The sequence below is a fragment of the Choristoneura fumiferana genome, chromosome 6 (genome assembly GCF_025370935.1).
Source record: "Choristoneura fumiferana chromosome 6, NRCan_CFum_1, whole genome shotgun sequence".
Taxonomy (NCBI): Eukaryota; Metazoa; Arthropoda; class Insecta; order Lepidoptera; family Tortricidae; genus Choristoneura; species Choristoneura fumiferana.
The window spans coordinates 2,596,998-2,615,874 of record NC_133477.1 but is presented as its reverse complement, the minus strand read 5'-3'; the positions used below and the strand labels follow the sequence as shown (position 1 = coordinate 2,615,874).

General features: G+C 36.8%; 1 protein-coding gene across 1 annotated transcript; it reads left to right on the top strand.

Annotated features, from left to right (window-relative positions):
- The first annotated feature begins 2,505 nt into the window (after positions 1–2,505).
- LOC141428514 (lipase 3-like) lies at positions 2,506–4,644 on the top strand. The gene has a single exon (XM_074088508.1). The coding sequence runs from the start codon at positions 2,557–2,559 to the stop codon at positions 4,042–4,044; it is 1,488 nt and encodes a 495-aa protein (XP_073944609.1). The 5' UTR covers positions 2,506–2,556; the 3' UTR covers positions 4,045–4,644.
- The last annotated feature ends 14,233 nt before the right edge of the window (positions 4,645–18,877 follow it).

Sequence of the window (18,877 nt, the reverse complement as noted above, 5' to 3'; positions counted from 1 at the left end):
TATTTAACATATAGTATCTGCAATTTCACGGCGTAGACAGCGAGATAAGATGATACTGATATTTACATAATTAGAAGAATTATGTAGGTAAGCTTTTTGTGATAATATTCCTGTTTATGTCCGCTGGTAAATACGATACGCTTCGACTGATAACATAACCCGAGTAATTACCCGGAATCGTTGGTTTTGGTCTGGTTTAATCATGTGTAAAAATATGTAAAGTCTGGTCGCGGAGCACGAAGAATTTAGTACAATGACCTTTCACTATATTATGTCTCTGTTGCTCGCGCGTAAATATTTGCCGTCGCGCTCGCACAAATGAATTTGTACGAATGCGACGTTAAATATTCACGCGCGAGTGACAGAGACAAGTAGTGGGTCATTGCGCGAAATTCTTCGTGTTCCGCGACCGTACTTTAGTACGATCATGTACAACCGATGTGTAGTTTATAGTCTTAATAGCTGTTGCCCGCGACCCCGTCCGCGTAGAATTCATTTATCACTATCCCGTGGGAACTATGCAATTTTCCGGGGATAAAAACTATTCTATGTCCTTCCCCGGGATTCAAACTAGCTGTATATAGATTTTCATCTAAATCGGTTCAGCGGTTTAGACGTGATTAGGTAACAAACAAACAGACTTAAATACTTTCGCATTTATAGGTAAGTACCTAAATATTACTGGGATTTTATTACCTACCTATATCAAATTTAAATTCTTATTTCTTATTGTGACTGTTTTGGTGTTATAATAATAATAAATTGTCTAAAAATCTATTTTTACTAACTTTAGCCCTAAGCAACTACAACTTACTAACAACTATAGACATGTGTTTCTGAAATAAATTATTGGGTAGGTACTAGCTTTTGCCCGCGGCTTCGCCCCCGTGGAAATCAGTTATCGCGCGCTGATCCCTCGGGAACTGTGCATTTTTCCGGGATAAAAAGTAGCCTATGTAATTCCTGGGCTCATAAACTATCTCTATGCCAAAAATCACATCGATCCGTTGCTCCGTTTCGACGTGAAAGACGGACAAACATGCAAACACACACACTTATAATATTAGTATGGATTTATTTAAGGAGTCAAGCTACGCGTATTATGGGGTTCCGTGCTAATATGCAGAAAATTCTTAATCCTATCTAGCTCAACCCTACTAATTAAAGATAGGTACAGTCACCTGCATCTATCTGCCACAGCAGAGCGTGCAAAAATATCTGACACGTCCTACCGTCCCTAGAAATAGAGTTGTACCAGATATTTATGCACGCTTGTTGCGTCAGATATTGGTGCTGGTGACTGTACATACTTGCAGTAGGATCTTCATTTTTGTGACTCATTTTTTTGTAAAAATATTTTCAAGGGGCTAAGTTATACAGTTTTTAGGGTTCCGGAGCCAAAATGGCAAAAACGGAACCCCATGTTTCGCCATGTCTGTCTGTCTGTCCGTCCGCGGCTTTGCTCAGGGACTATCAATGCTAGAAAGCTGTAATATATATATATATATATATATACAAAATAGTACGAGTAAAGTGGGGGCGATTTTTTTTTCTCATCCAACCCTATAGGTAGTGTGGGGTATCGTTGGATAGGTCTTTTAAAACCATTAGGGGTTTGGTAAGATGATTTTTCGAGTCAGTGATTTTTTTGCGAAATATTCAACTTTAAAGTACAAATTTTCATTAAAATAGGACGTCCCCCCTCTAAAATTTAAACCGGTGGGTGGAAAATTTTGAAAAAAATCACAATGGTAGTAAGTATATCAAACTTACAAGGAAAACTATAACGGCTAAGTTTGCTTGAGAATTATTAGTAGTTTAAGAGTAAATAGCAGCCTAAGGTATAAAATATACCTAAACTTGGAAGATTCCGCATAAAATACGAAATCCTTAGTAAAGTATTACTTATTTTTTTCGTAATGGTTACGGAACCCTGTTTTGGGCGTGTCCGACACGCTCTTGGCCGGTTTTGTTTTTTTCATTCGTTGGGTTAAATAAGACATGGATAAAGTTATGTCATAATTGTTTGGGTGCGATTAGTGTATGAACTCGTGTTTGTGGCTTGAAATTAATGACTCTAATGCACTACCTGAAAATTGAATGAAACCCTAATGGCAATTATGTACATGAGGGTTTGAATTATCAGGTCGTACATTTTTCGTCATTAATTCATTCCGGGTCGGCAAAATCACAGGTCGTACTTTAACCGCAATTGATTTATGAGCTAATAATACACAGGTGGTGTGTAATTCTGTTCTAAACAACCTATTTATGTACCTAATTAATATTAATTTAATGACAACATCTGCGAAAAAACTGATTGTCAATTAAGAGCCGGATTTTTCTTATTATCACAATAGTACACGCAACCAACAACAAAGTTTGTTTATTATTAGATAAACGACATGCGTAAGAATTGGTATTAAAAATTATTATGTTACAGACACAATAACTGATATCTCATTACATTTTGACCCTAGCTCCGGGTCAGAAGGAATTCGATATTACAGCAAGCGCTTTGTCCCTGAGCTCAGTCTGAGCTTAAAACTCGGCATCATGCGTACGCGCATCATACTCGCTTTCATCACCGCGACCGCGGCCATGCCCAGCACGATGAACTGGACGGAAACCTTCCAGGACTTCTTCACCGGCCAATCAATGAAGGCAACCAAGTTCTTTGAAGAACAGCGGCTTAAATTCGAACAAGCCGTTAACTCAAGCCTCGATGAAGCGGCCAGAATGAAAGATTCAGTCAACAGTTACGTGGAAAAACAACAGAACAAGATCACCTCTGATATTAATAATTATGTAGAAAGCGTAAAGGAAAACGGAAGGAAAGTTGCTGATTCTTGGTCGTATCTTCCCAGTGAGGACAGTGGAGCACGGTTGGAGAACCCAGACATCGTTTTGAGTGTACCAGCTATTATATCCAAAAATGGATACACGTGTGAAACCCACACAGTCGTTTCGCAAGGATACATACTAAATGTCCATAGGATTCCTCGATCGAAGAATGCTGATGACGTTCCTTCAAGGACAGTTCTTCTTCATCACGGTCTGTTTGCGAGCTCCGCCGATTGGATTCTTAACGGTCCTGAAAAGTCCTTAGCGTACGCTCTTGCCGATGCAGGCTACGACGTTTGGATGCCAAACATAAGAGGTAACAAATATTCAAGAGAACATTCGTGGTTAAAAACAGATTCGAAATCCTATTGGAATTTCTCCTGGCACGACGTTGCTCTATACGACGTGCCCGCAGTCATCGATTACATCATGAATGTTAAAGCAGACGGCAATAAGATAACGTACATAGGACACTCTATGGGAACAACTATACTTTTTGCGATGTTGACTCTCCGCCCGGAGTATAATAATATCCTCAAAGCTGGTTTTGCACTAGCACCAGTAGTCTACATGGCTGATATGAAATCTTCTCTAAAATCCTTCGCTCCCATCGCTAGTAATGTGGCCTACATGGAGATGCTCTACGGTTCCCACGAGTTCATCCCGAAGCACTCCACTTTAGGTCGTATATCGGCTTCCTGTAAACCGGACAGCTACGACGGCCTCTACTGTCGGAACATAATCTTCTCTATATGCGGTTCTGATGAGAAGCAATTCAACAAAGATGTTCTACCCGTGTTTTTGTCTCACCTCGGAACTGGGACGTCTTGGAAAACGACTGTTCATTTTGCTCAGTTAATTTCATCGCAAAGATTCCAGCAGTTTGACTACGGGACTAATAATCAGAGGGTGTATGGGTCAGAGTTGCCCCCGGAATATGATCTTAGCAAGGTCACGTTGCCTATCACTCTGTTTTGGGCGAAGAACGACTTCCTCTCCAGCGAGACAGCAGTTAATATGTTGAAGGAAAAATTGCCAGCCTCGACGGAAACGTATTTAATACCGTATCCAGAATTCAACCACTTGGATTACTTATGGGCAATCGATGCTCCTACACTTCTAAATGAAAAAGTAATCGAGAAATTAAATAAAAATAACGATTATGATTTTTTCTTTTCAATAAAAGGAATAGGAAAATAAATAAATTATAAATCAAAGTTATGGAAACTGTGACTTTAAATATATTTAGAAGTGATTAAATTCATGATTTTTAATAACAGGTGTGATTGACAATATAAAGTAGGTACTGCCAAATTCAGAGATGTATGCAGCAAAGAATGATACGACAATTGGTATACGGAGGGGCAATCTGTGGCCCATGTTGAATTCTAGAAACCAGTGATATTATAATTATGATTATGATTTACTAACTAAAACTAAGATTCCAAGCTTTTACTTACTGGTTGTTTTGAATAGTTTCCGTGAACAATGATGCAAACTAAATAGTTTAGTACAGAGATTGTGCCCAATCATGTGGAAAATAAGTTCCCGAGACTATGTCACGCTCAGCGGCTTTGTCTGCGATCACGACATGATGTATGGTGACACATTGCCTCTAAGGAATTACTGGTTTTTCTTTTGATGTAACAGACTCAAAGGACTCGTTTAATGATTGATCGAAGAGTTCCTTTGGAGATGTATTTGTATTGTATTTACGTTGTAAGTTAATAGTATTAATAAAGTTAATGTTTTTGGATTATGTTAATTATTACGTAGAAATAAAACACTAAGTATCAAGATGATATTTTTTTATTCAAGAAGTTATTCACTAGTCTTTCTTTTCTAGCCGTGGCTTCACATGCTTGAAGCTATAGGGCTGTCAGTTCAAATAAAATTCAGTGATTTAGCTAAATTCCCAAAAATTAAATCGTGAGCTCACATACCTACGCTTTAGAGCCTTATATTTAATGGCTCTGGTAAATCCCGATTTTTTGGGAATATCGGAATCAAAGTAGCTCATAATAATAAAGTACCTACCTACATCTTATTCTAGAGATACTCATACATACCAAAATTCTATACAGAATTACAGATGTATTAGCTTCAAAGAGTAATAGACATACACACACTTAGTTTACATTATTATGTTCTCATTAACTTTTGAAACCTACTAATATTGCACTCCCAGATCAACAGTGAATCAACTCAAAATAATGTTTAATTTTAATTTAGACTTAATTTAATTTCTAGAACGTCTAAATGAAAATGGTGCTTTATTTTGAGTTGAACCACTGTTAATCTGGGAGCGCGATACACACACATATACACACACAAACATCACGCCTGTATTCATCACGACTTTATGCACTTAACATTAAGGCCGTGTATACATATTTTTGCAACTTTGCCCGTGTCGATATCTTTGCCCTTGACTGTTCATGATCTCACGAACAGTTATAGAATACAAATGAGACGCCAGCAGATTGTGAAGTGACACAATATGCAAAACAACATTTAATAACTTCATTTTTAATATACATTTAATAAATATATCTAAAATGGCAAAAACGGAACCCTTATAGTTTCGACATGTCTGTCTGTCTGTCTTTGTCTGTTTGGCTTTGCTAGAAAGCTAATGGGCTATCAATGCTAGAAAGCTGTAATTTTGCACGAATATAATATGTGTAAACTATGCCGACAAAATGGTAATAGTACCAAAAAAAACTAAAAATTTATTTAGGGATTTATAATTTTCATTGTTATAGTTAGTTATAATATTGAATTACGATATTTTAGGTTATATTTTTTTGTTTTTACATGAACGTTAACTCCCAATTGTACAAAATAAATAATGTAAATAAATCTTATTTAACATTAGATAAGAATGTCTAATGTGTGACTCTAGTGCCCTTTTTGTAATCTGCGCGCTATCAAAAGAGCAAAACTAGCTCCCCAGACACTGATCTGATTCCAGAGGTGACAGAATACGGTATTTGACTATTTTGTATATGTTTTATAAATTAAAACTACACAATGCCTGTTATCGAATAGAGAAACAATTTTTAAGCTACCTTTACAAATAACAAAGTTATAAAGGTTTGAAATTCAAGATTAGACAAAGAAAGACATACTGGCATGTGACGTCACACGCCAGTACCGCCATACTTGCTGCATAGAAAAAAGCGTTTGAGAAAGAGAGACAGGTATATAGATTTTTCAAAAATCACTGTAATTCGAATTTTCAACCGATTTAAATTTTCTCTTCGCTAAACACTATCTGTTTATCTATATTTACATAATAATATTAAGATATGGCAAAATCATGCAGGAGTTGTCAAATACCGTATTCATTGAGTCGGCGCCTCCTATGAAGACTAATATATAACTCGAAGCGATATGGTATTTTTAACTCCATTATGATTCAGATTTAACTTAATGTAAAATAATTATTGTAATGTAATATAATAAATTTCGGGATATTACATGTGTGAATCCTGATCCAATAGGAATATCGGAATAAAAAGTCGGTTGTTTTGTTTTTCCGTAATTGGGTAAAAAATATCATTATACATATTTACCCCCTGTTTCACCACCCATTAATTAAAATTATTTGACGGATAAAAATGTGATGCCGTCTTTGTTTGTTTTGTTCGAATAGACGGAGACGGCATCACATTTATCCGTCAACTAAAATTAATCAATGGGTGGTGAAACAATGTAAGACTGTAACTTAGATTTTCAAAAAATAATGGACACGAGTTTTTCTTTTGCCAGCATAACAAGCATGGAATGCTGAGGACCTGGGTTCGATTCCCAGCGCTGGTCTCTTTTTCCTGTTTTTCTGGGCATCCATGTCTCAGTTTGTATTTACGATATGGTTTCACGGGATACCCGTAAAAGTAACAAATTTGGAGTTGAAATAAAAAATACAAAAAGACTCCAAAAATCAATCATAACTAGCCTACCCTTGAACCGACTGAATGCTCTCAAGCAGAGTAACGTTGGTTCAAATCCCGAGCTCTCACAACATTTACCATGCTTTACTTATACAGTGAAGGGCAATATCGTGAGAGATGCACGTATTCGCAGACAATTCATTGGTGTGTGTGAGAATGCTGAGATGATGATGATGATCTAAGATTACGTGTCAGAAACGGCCGACTATTTAGGCCGGTAGGCTCCGATAAACAAACAATGCCTTTGTAATACGGGTTAAATTCGCAATATTAATTATACCGAGTAGAACTACAATATACTCTTAGTCTCTACCCAATTCGGTGGGAAGTGCGATTCGTCACGTTTAATATTCCAAATAATAGCTTTGTAAGTTAAACAGTGCCGGATCAGCCATTTTTTTCTAACCCCCGACGCAAAAAGAGGGGTGTTATAAGATTGACCGCTATGTGTCTGTCTGTCTGTTTGTGTGCCTGTCTGTAGCACGTAGCTCTTAAACGGGTGGACCAGAGGGGGCACACTTAAAACGTCACTTTTTTACGGGCACTTCAGCGCCTCTGTTATGAGATGCTAAAACGAAATTGACATAAATATGTCAAACGTCGACTTGGCAAAGAGAAATTAAGCTCAGCTTAGATCTGGAAGAAAAATTGTGCAAGTTGTATTACGTTGCTCGTCTCGACTGACCAAGTGACCACCTCAAACTCGTTTGTCGTTTGCTATACTTACGGCCTCGAGATGTAATGCAACTTGCACAATTTTTCTTCAGGTCTAAACTGGGCTTTATGGACGTTAAGTTTGTTGTGTGCGTGCATGTGCATGTGTGTGTTATGTCAAATTTCGTTTTAGGTACACCCGCGAGATAGCGCTTACGCGCTACCATACATGCAAATCTGGCCATAGAGTTGCCACTCTTTTCTACATAGGTACTTATACTCTTTGGGGTGGACCGATTTGAATGCGTTTTTTTTATTTGAAAGCAAGTTTTCTAGCGATGGTTCTTAGACATGTTTCAGCAAAATCGGTTTGGGTTTTAAGTGACAAAGTCGGGGGTTTTCCAACTTTTTGATGGTTAGGTTATTATTTACACACAAATCATAAACCTTCTCTAATGAGTTAAACCAGAAATTACTAGAATAAAGATACTCTTTCTTAGAAGAGATTTACTCGTCAAAAAATATTGCATTATAATAAAATTGCATTATGGTGGAACCTTTGAGCTACTATGTCATTTTGACATTGCATACATCTGCTACAGAAATCATGACAAAAATATTATTAAAAGGTCGAGACATAAATTAATTTCCTTGACTGTATATACCTACCAGCTAATATTTCGATTTCAAAGTCAAAGTCAAAGTCAAAATATCTTTATTCAATTCAGGCTACAACAAGCACTTATGAATGTCATTAAAAAATCTACCACCGGTTCGGAAAAACCTCTGCTGAGAAGAATCCGGCAAGAAACTCTTTCTTTGAAGGCTTGGCCGTATCGACACCTCCTACGTATACTGGTACAAGTGCATAATCATAAATTTACAGGAGAGCTGTTCAAAGGTTCCAAAACCTGTAACTTTCTCATTTGATGATATAACTTTTCAAAATTTTGCATTGGTTCCAAAGAAATATTTGCTTTCTACCTGTATTCATGGAATTTTGAAATTTCTTATAGTTTTTGAGAAAATTGCAGATACACTACTATACGCGTATTTTACATCTTGTAGTTGTGCGGTATACTGAGCTAATTACACTTGCTCCAGTATACGGCGTAATGCGTAGATTACTGATCTAACGATATTTTTATATTGTATATGAATTTTTAGATGAAATACTTATATGGCTTGCAATGGACAATAAAACAGATGCTCTTTTACCTTCATCTATTGATTTATAAACCTTTTTATCACTTGCATCATTATACGCTAACATTAGCATGCCACTTGTACCAATATACCGCTAGTAATATTTTAAACGTGCTATACAAAATACAGAAATATACCTTTATAAAAAACCTCACTTGAAATATAAATGGTTTTATTAAGAAAAGTAATTGTATTAAGTGCTTTAAATTAATGGAAGCACATTCAATGGATTCGTATTCCTGTTCAAATGTGTACTCATATTTTATTGTGAAAGGTTCCTCATGTGATACATATATCGCATCGCACCCATTTGTATCCACATAACGGTTTAGCTTTTGTGCCTCTTCAGGGTTCCGTAACCAAAGGGTATAAACGGAAACCTACTACTTTATACTACTTCGCTGTCCGTCCGTCTGTCACCAGGCTGTATCTCATGAACCATGATAGTTAGACAGTTGAAATTTTCACAGATTATGTATAACTGTAGTAGATATAATATATATATAGAACAAAAAATAGATCAGAATAAATATTTAAGGGGGCCCCCATACAACAAATGTCTTTTTTTTCCATTTTTTTGCTAATCCTAATGAAGTTGTATAGATGGTACGGAACCCTTCGTGCGCGAGTCTGATTGGCACTTTGCTTAAGACAAGCTTTGACATGAAATATTGAGTCAAAGTCAAAATATCTTTATTCAATTTAGATTGTAACAAGCACTTATGAATGTCAAAAAATTTACCACCGGTTCGTAAAAACCTCTGTTGAGAAGAGTCTGGCAATAAACCTAGGTATATTTTGTAAACAGATTTACAATCATATTTAGTAATATCTATACATCACAAGTATTTAACACAACTACATATTTAAAACAGTTCTCAATTCGCTATTTGGAGTAAGCACTCGCCAATGCGGATCGGAATTATTTCCAAATTTCCCTATCCATGATATAATCATTAATTTTAATAATACGCCTTATATATTAATGTCTTCTTGACAATAGATTTAATTTTGTGTCTGTTTCTGAGTCTTGGGAAACTTCTATAACTTCATACGGTTTACCCGTTTTCGCCATATACATAGCCAGGTGCCATTTCTTAGGTGTGTATAAAAAAATGTGTATAGGGTGTTATTAAACCCTGTACTATACTTTAAACCACATTAGGGCTACTAATTACTAATATGATCCAAGTAGAAAAATACTGTGATTCGAAAAAAAAAAGTTTTGTATGGAAATGGAGTCGCAAAAAGACTTTCTAATTTCGATGTTTTCCCACTTATATCGTATTAGTAATCAGTAGCCCTAATATGGGTTACAGTATAGTACAGGATTTTTTTTATCAACCTGTAGGTATATTGAAATTTTACTGTTCTCATTTTAATTAAAGCATGCATGCCTTCGCCTTCTTTTTGGGGATGCTCAACTACCAAAATGCAATGTAATACTGCAATGTTATATTTCTAGCACGCGTACATGTAGGTATAGCCGAGGAAATTGAATCACGTACTGGTACTGGGGTGGAACCGTTGTACTACCAATGTTATGTTGACATCCCATACATTTGCCAAAGATATCATAGCGAAATAGATCACGAAAAGGTTTCACATTGGATTTAGTTTCCATGACTGTCTATGAGAAATACGGCTATTGTGGTCTTGCCAAACCAAAACATGTTTTTTTTATATATACTATCAAATTATGTGCTCGTAGAACAGTTTAAACGGTCCGCACGCAGCGACGGCTAGCGCGTACACTGAGGCAACTGCCAGTTACACTCGACTTCCCCGGCCCCGCGACAATATCGGTGCCGCGTATAGTGGTGCATGTCGGTTGCCTCAGTATACGTTGTACCGATTAGCAAAACGGTGTTAGATGCATTCATATACGTCACTTTATTTCCAAAACTAATAGGAATATCCGTCCAAATTTTTTGTGGTAGGTAAATAAGGAAATATTAATCACAAAATTGCAAAAAACTAAAAATCAGAAATTTGTCACTTGTACCAGTATACGTAGGAGGTATCGGTATCAGGTTAATTATGGGAGGTAAAAATGGTCTCGCCGGAAGACCAGCGCTGGCTCCACCAAAGGACCGTTTCGGGCACAAGAAAATAAGTATTTTTAATTATTTTTATATGTATTTTTTAAGTATTCTGTATTTTATTTTATTTTATTTCACTTTAATTTTTTTTGCTGTATCTATTAAGTATTTATATTTGTGTGTCCCGAATAATTTTTTTCATTTTTTTTTATTTTCAAATTATAATAAGTAGCCAAATAGTACACATGTATAAGTAGTAAGGCTCAACGATCTGCGCGGCGTCCCATTCGGACTTGCCGGTTTTATTACTATGAACATAAACTGTATCGGCGACTTTGTCGGGGCCATTTAGGGCTTTGCGAATGGGACCGAGACCATAATTAGTAAGGGTTCCTTCGGAGCTGGGGTCTTTATTAATAATTACCATGCGCAGGCCCTTCACGCCCTTTCATTTACTTAACACGGGGTCGCAATGACAATTCTAATTTTCAGAGACCTCGCATCTCGTTGGTTTTGTCAACGGACAACGGGCGACTATGGTCGTTTTATGTTTACGGTTGCAGGATAAATTAACTGTTAATTAAATGGGTACTGAGAGAAATTAGTGGTTGATAGTACTGGCTGCTAAAGGCAAGGCAGCTGTCTCCGAAGGAATCAGCATCGCTGTTTAACGAGGGCACGCGGCCGGTCTCTTGCACCATTAGTTTTAATTTAGTTCCTTAATATAAATTTAATAAGACGATTTCGTACGGGAAATTAATTAAAATTGGCGCTGCCAAGAGCGCAATCAGAGGTATCGGCAATTTTAGAAAAATATTAGTTTTTATTTTACAAATATACAATTTTACTCGCAAATGTGATGAAAAACATTGTATGTCGCAGGGCGGTACTAGAATTACGAACATCGACTCATTAAAGCTTCTAATAGACTCTCGTTCGTAATTCCTTATTTACCGCACTTAAGACACAATGTACTATTAATTACAGTAGGAAACAAAGTGCCTACATTAAGGCTGCTCACATTCAGCAGTCAAAGTTAGAAATGAGATAAAGCAACTTTTCTGAATCTACGTGCCGAGGCTGCTACTGAAGCACCAGTATGCCTTGGTCCTAGGAATCTAGGGAATGTTTAACGAAGAGGGGTCAATTAAAAGTGGAAGGTGAAGTGAAGATTGGATATCCGTTACTGTTAGGTACAGTTCCCCCCCTTCCCCTAAATGCATGGAAAGTTTCAGTAGGTATTAGTGCCGTGGCGCATACGTTTTAGTTAGGCAACGCGAAGGGAAAGACGTAAATACTGTTCATTTATTTTTCCTTCTAATGTATTTTTCTACCTTATTCTCGGCATAACCATCTTACATAACCAGCACTGGAAAGGACCAAATATTTCCTATCCTCAAAGAGATTTCGGTAATATTTACTGGTCTTAATTAAGTACTAAAAAATTAGGTACGACGACGAGCGCAGCGAGGAGCAAAGTTAGGTACAATTGCGACCACAACGCGCGAGCCGAGCGAGCAAAGCGAGCGTGCCGCGTTTACGGCCGGCGAAGCGCCAGGTCCTAATTAATTTAGGAAATAATTTGGTCCCCACTAGTGCTGATTATGTAAGATGATTACGTATGTACCGAGAATAAGGTAGAAAAATAAATTAACAAGGAAAATTGTTGTCTTTTCCTTGGAAAAGGTCCCATAGTGGCTCATGAAATAAAGTCCTTGACCGTTCGAGGAACAAGGGATTTTTCTATGTATCGAATGTGTAAATAAATGTTTCATTCTCTCTCTCTTTACATACAAAATTAAGAGCAACGAGCGGGTTTACAGTGGATGCAAGCCGCAGCTATGGAGGAGGCCTATGTCCAACAGTGGACGTCCTAAGGCTGACATGATGATGACGATGATGACTTAAGAGCCGTACTCTCTGTTGGTTGTCTAAGATCTGGATCTCTCCTCACTGATATCATGGCTGTTGATTCTACTTGAGCATAGCGCGGGGATCAAATCTATAAAATGTGTTCATTCACTTGTATCGTTGAATTTAATTTTCATAGTTGATATCCTAGATTTAATCAAAGACCAGCTAAATTCTCGTAGAATTAATGTTTTTTATTGCTATTTAATCAGATAGCCCTTTTATGCTACATCTTACGAAAAAATATTCATTTATGTAGTTACATAGTAGTATATTTTTTATATTAAAAAAAATATTTGGACGGCCATCTTTAAAAAAGCCTCAAAATTTGCGCAATTTGGCGGCGCCAATTTGAGGATCCTTTTTAAAGATGGCTGCTGCCCGAAGGGATAAATAAATACATACATTTTTTTATTATAAGTACTTTGAACATAGTTATACAAGCGAACAATGATTATGCACGCATAAACCGCCTGTGCATTATACATTATTTTACAAAAAACTTGGAACACCCCGACATTGTCACTTCAAAGTTCAATATCTCAAAAACGGCTGAACCGATTTTGATAAAACATGTCTAACAACCATCGCTAGAAGACCTTTGTGTCAAAAAAAAAACACATTCAAATCGGTTCACCCGTTTAAGTGCTACGGTGTCACAGACGGACACATAGACACTAAAACAAACATAGCGGTGGAACTTATAACAGCCCTCTTTTTGCGTCGGGGGTTAATAATAATTAATTATAAAAACCCAGAAACTACCTGGTGTTTCCCCTTTTGCTTTGATAAAGTGGGGTTCTCTACAATAGGTACACTTAAAAGGATAAACACTTTACTTACAAAGAAGAGTACTTCAGTTGATTAATAGCCAATTAACAATAATCTTAAGAATTTAATTGATAAATGGCGTCATGGTATCCTGTACTCAATATTATGATATGACGATAAAAATACTTATGAAGTTTATCTATATCCTACTTACACCGGGTGTGGCCTGTAATATGAGCATATTTGCTCATATTACATTAAAACACAGATCATACTCGTCAAATTGAATAATATTAGTTCAGCGACTTTTTAAAATAATTAGTTTTTTAATTTATATTACATTAAGATTGGTTTTTTGGAATCTTTTTGTATTTTTTTATTTCAATTCCAAATTTTTACTTTTACGGTCATCCCGTAAAACCTAAATTGAAAATACAAACTGAAATATAGATGCACAACACAACAACACAACAACCAACAACCACCAACCAACAGTGGTGTAGCGGTATAGCACGCGGCACGGAATACCGAGGACCTGGGTTCGATTCCCAGTGTTGGTCTTATTTTTCTGGTTTTTCTGTGCATCTATATTTCAGTTTGTATTTTCAATTTATATTACACTTTTAATTTTGTACGAAGAAGCGATGTAAAGCAAAATGCTTGATGTTTTTAGCGTGACAGGCGACGTCAGTTGTGTTCAGGATAGCGTAAAAGTATTTATTTTTATGAAAAAAGGAAAATTTAAAGACTCCATTATTTTTAAAAGTCGCTGAACTAATGTTGTTCAGTTTGACGAGGACGATCTATGTTTTAATTTTTTGCTCGTATTACAGGCCACACCCGGTATTATTACATGTAAAAGTTTGTGAGTATGTGTATGTGTATATGTGTTACTCCTTAACGCTAAAACGGCTCAAAAGATACAGTCATTAAAAAGGTGTATTCATGCAAATTGCCGGGTAATAAAAAATAACTAATAGAGTACTTCCAGTTGTTATAGATGCTCGAAATTTAATATGATGCTCCATGCTACATGCTTTTATTATGTAGCTCCTAGTCACAACCGTCTAACAACAAACACAGTCTCAATCACAATCAATCAATTGTTTTGCTTCAGAGTAGTGCTCTGCTAGCACTGGATTTCCATAGGTACCAACAAATTTGTAAATACTAAACAAGTAATGCGCAATTCCCAGCCTTTGGTAGGTTTTTTACTATTTTATTATAATATTTTTTATAATATTGTTATAGTTTATTATAAGTTTATTGTAATATTGTGTTGTCTACAGCATTTCAATACTCCCCCCGCCCGAGTCGTTTTTTAACAGTTGACGCAAAAAGGGGGGTTGATGAAAATCAGATCAGCCGATTTTGAGATATTAACTTGTAAGGACAATGTCAGGGGTTTGCAACTTTTCTAAGTTGGGGTTATCTTAAATATACCTACGTAATGTAAGTATTTTTTTTCTCTTTCCGTTTTTCTTCGTGTTTTATTTAGAGCTGGTTCCCACTTGTCGGATGTCGGGCCTTGATTTTAATCGGATATTCCAGTGGCAGAATATTTTATTACTATGCTATTATTTTTTACTATGCTAGCTATTCACAGTCACACTTGCCGACAATAGAAATGAGCGACATTCGACACGAAACGGATCCGACACCCGATAAGTGGGGGAACGGGCTCTTACGATCGTGATTTAAGTATGTATGTAAGTTTAATGTTACTCTATTTTTTTCAACTTATTCTTATTCCCGCATAATCCCCTTTAGAACATTGTGCATTTCATATTAAATGATATTGTAACGGATAACTCACGTCTTAAACCGAGTTTAGCTCGACATGTTTCGGGCTATTTCGTAGCCCTTCTTCTCAGGAGCACGCGACTCGGCGGCTGCCGCAACACGCACACTACGCGCCACCGCTCTGCTAGCGCGACTGCCCGACGAAACTAACACCGGCGCACAACTACCCGCATTTTTATCGTCATTTTTATTGTCAATGTCTAATGTAGGGTAGCACACAACACTTACAACATCGCTCCGTAAAGGCACGTTCACACCAACCGATGACGCAGCACGAGTATTTAAAACTGTTTTCCAACTCGGGGGTACCGACCAACTGCAATCCCGGTTAAAATTCGGATGTCGACTAATCTCAATGGCTTCACGCACTTTCCGCGGAATGAAAAACCCCGAGTTGGAGTTGGCGTTGGAGTTATTCGGTACAATATCATTTAATATGAGTGAGTCTCACGGTAGTTTCATGTTCAAAATTGTGCATTTCATTCACATTTCGTAATAATATCTCCTTTCACATAACATCCCGGATGCTATCTCGTTTCCAGTCTCATTACAAGTGTCAACAAGAAGCGGCGTACCTATCTCTTGAGTTCCTTTGAAGCTGTTCTGGACACGGCTTCCTTTCTGTTTCAAATTTTCCGTCTTTCTTCTGATTATTAAGAAAACTTCTATGCATTTTTTTATATCCAACGATCAGGGCTGGACGTCGAGGTGTCTGTCGGGGTTTTTATCCTATTAATTTAAAAAACGCGCAAGTTAGAAAGAAACAGTCGGGTAAGAAAAAAAATACGTTTATTCTAGGTTTATTCTCAACAACACGAGGCATACTCGTATTATTATAAATAGACAACACGAAGAAGTTAGGACTTAGTGTGTGTGTGTTTTTGCTACTTTTCCGTGCTAAAACGGCTGGACGGATTCAAAGAAATTTGGTATATTCGATTTCTGAAATAATACGTAGGAAGGCTTTTATCCCGAAATCCTTACTCCCAAAATTTTAACTGCAAAGTTTAAAGTTCTTAAATATTGCATGAAAGGATCTTCAGCAAATATTGGTATTAATCGTACAAATATCTGCCCCCATCAAACACCAGGGGACTTTGATAACTAGACTCCGTTATCGAAGGTGCGATTTGGTGTAGGTTGACAGTTTTAGGGATGGGTAAAAAATATTTTAAAATACTAACTAAATGTTGATAATTTTTCTTTACAATAATGACAGTCTAAGGGGCTGTTTAACCATCCATTGATCAATTTTATTTGACGGATAAATGTGATGCCATCTCCGTCTATTCGAACAAAACAGAGACGACATCACATTATTAGTTAGATAAATTTAGGTAATCAATGGATGGTGGAACAGGGGCTAAGACTTTAATTAAACGTGTTTATTTTGTAAAATAGGACTAATTACAAAATGAATACGTATGTATTACATTTTTTAATGTTAATTAATAATACATATAAATTTTAAAATTAGTCCTGTATTACAAAATAAACACGTTTAATTCAAGTCTTAGACTGTCATTATGGTTTACCAAAAATTATCGACATTTAGTTAAAATACTTACTTAAAATATAACCTACTAAATTGCACTATAACGGGGTCTATTGATAACATCCAAAACTTTTTAAAACTTAAATTCAGCTACTGAAGCGAACGCGACGTAAGGGTTAGTAAAGCATAGTAAGAAACAAAATGATTACGAATATTCCTTGAAGGTCGCTCGTGCCTCAACATAACAATTGCTTTACTAAAAACAAAATATGAATTCAGCACAATATTCCGTCGCAAAAAACTCCACATCAAAAGCCCCACTTTCCTTGAGCGGCTCAACTGGGGGGCTACTACAAAATTCGAAAATCGAAGTTTATACCGTACCATCCCTGTCACTCTCGTATTAAATAATATAAGCGCCGGCGGGACGGCAAGATACGAAGTTCGAATTTTTCACTTTATAGTATAGGGCCAGTTCCAATGTTCTCACAGACATGCAATTTACAGCCGTCATCCACCCTTTGAAGGTATTCGTCCTGAAGTTATGCGAATTCCAATATTACGGGATGTGTGTGGAATATAAAGTAGTCAGGACTACAACTACGTTAATGTAGAACATTGAATAGTAAAGTTGCGGGAGAGTGTGCTCGCGCGAAAAGTACCTATTCTCACTTAGGGAGGACACCTATGCCCGGCAGTATGAGACGCACCTATAATACCCTGGACCTATAATAGTCTGGAGATAAGGGTTATTTAGCCAGTTAAGGGTTTAATAACTGGGCGATAGACCTCGCTTTGGAGATAGACCTCGCAAGCACACGAGACAAAACTAAGTTGAGTCGATACTTCACCCCAGACAATAATGTAGATAGGAAATTTCATCGAAATTTTTTAACGAAAATTATAGATGTTTCTGAAATCCTCCAAGTAAATATACAAGAATGGTTCGTTTCAAGTCACCCATTTGATTTTACGATGATTTACTATGAAAAAACATCTAACATTACGCACACGTAGTAAACACCGTTTCCATACGAAACACGTTACATATCGTCACTACTTTGAAAAAAGTTCGTTTCTCAAATCAATACATTAACGAAATTGAACCTTAACCTAATGGTCATAAAGTGCACTCAGAAAAGTTATCCATTTTGATATACGAGTTTTTTTAAAAGTAGTGACGATAATAAAATAGTTTTCGCTCGTCCTTTATTATCGGAACAGCTGGGGAGTGGAATGCGTGTGATCCCTGATCGCTAGAATCTGGCCTTTCTGGTCTTCAAATCTAGCCTGAATAGGCATTTATAGGCAAGCGTGCTTCATCTTACGAGTAGTCCACATCTTTACTAACTATGAGGCGTAATTGTGGTTAATTCTAGCCTGTTTCTGTATAATATAAAACGTGCACGCACGCACTCACAAAATTTGGCGTTTATTACATACATACATACATATAATCACGCCTCTTTCCCGTAGGGGTAGGCAGAGACCACTTCTTTCCACTTGCTACGATCCTTACATACTTGTTTCGCTTCGTCCACTTTCATTATTCCCTTCATACATGCTCTGGCGTTTATTGCTATTTATTAATAGGAAAAGTGAGATTAGAAATCCATTTCAAATAGGTAATACCTATTAAGTATATAAACGAGCCACGAGCTTTGCGGTGAAGGAAAACATCGTGAGGAAACCTGCACAAACCTGCGAAGCAATTCAATGGTGCGTGTGAAGTTCCCAATCCGCACTGGGCCCGCGTGGGAACTATAGCCCAAGCCCTCTTGTTCTGAGAGGAGGCCTGTGCCCAGCAGTGGACGTATATAGGCTGGGATGATGATATAAACACGGTGGCAATATTTTAGACGGATTGCTAATGTTATGCCATTTCGGGCACAAACAAATAAGTATTCATAATTTTTTTTTGTCTTGTATTCTCATTTTATTTTATTTTACTTTTTATTTGTTGTACCTATTATTTATATTTGTGTGTCCGAAGAAACTTTTTCATTTTCATTTATGAAACAATGTTATGTATAATATTTGATCTACCAAAAGTGCGCTTTGCTCAGCAAATGAAGGTTCAATTTTGAATGATTTACGACAGCAAAAATAGAGAAAGCGCGGCCATTAGCGCGTTCGTTAACAACATGCATGATAAATGTATAGTGTACTTCATGACTGTCTACACTCATCAAAGG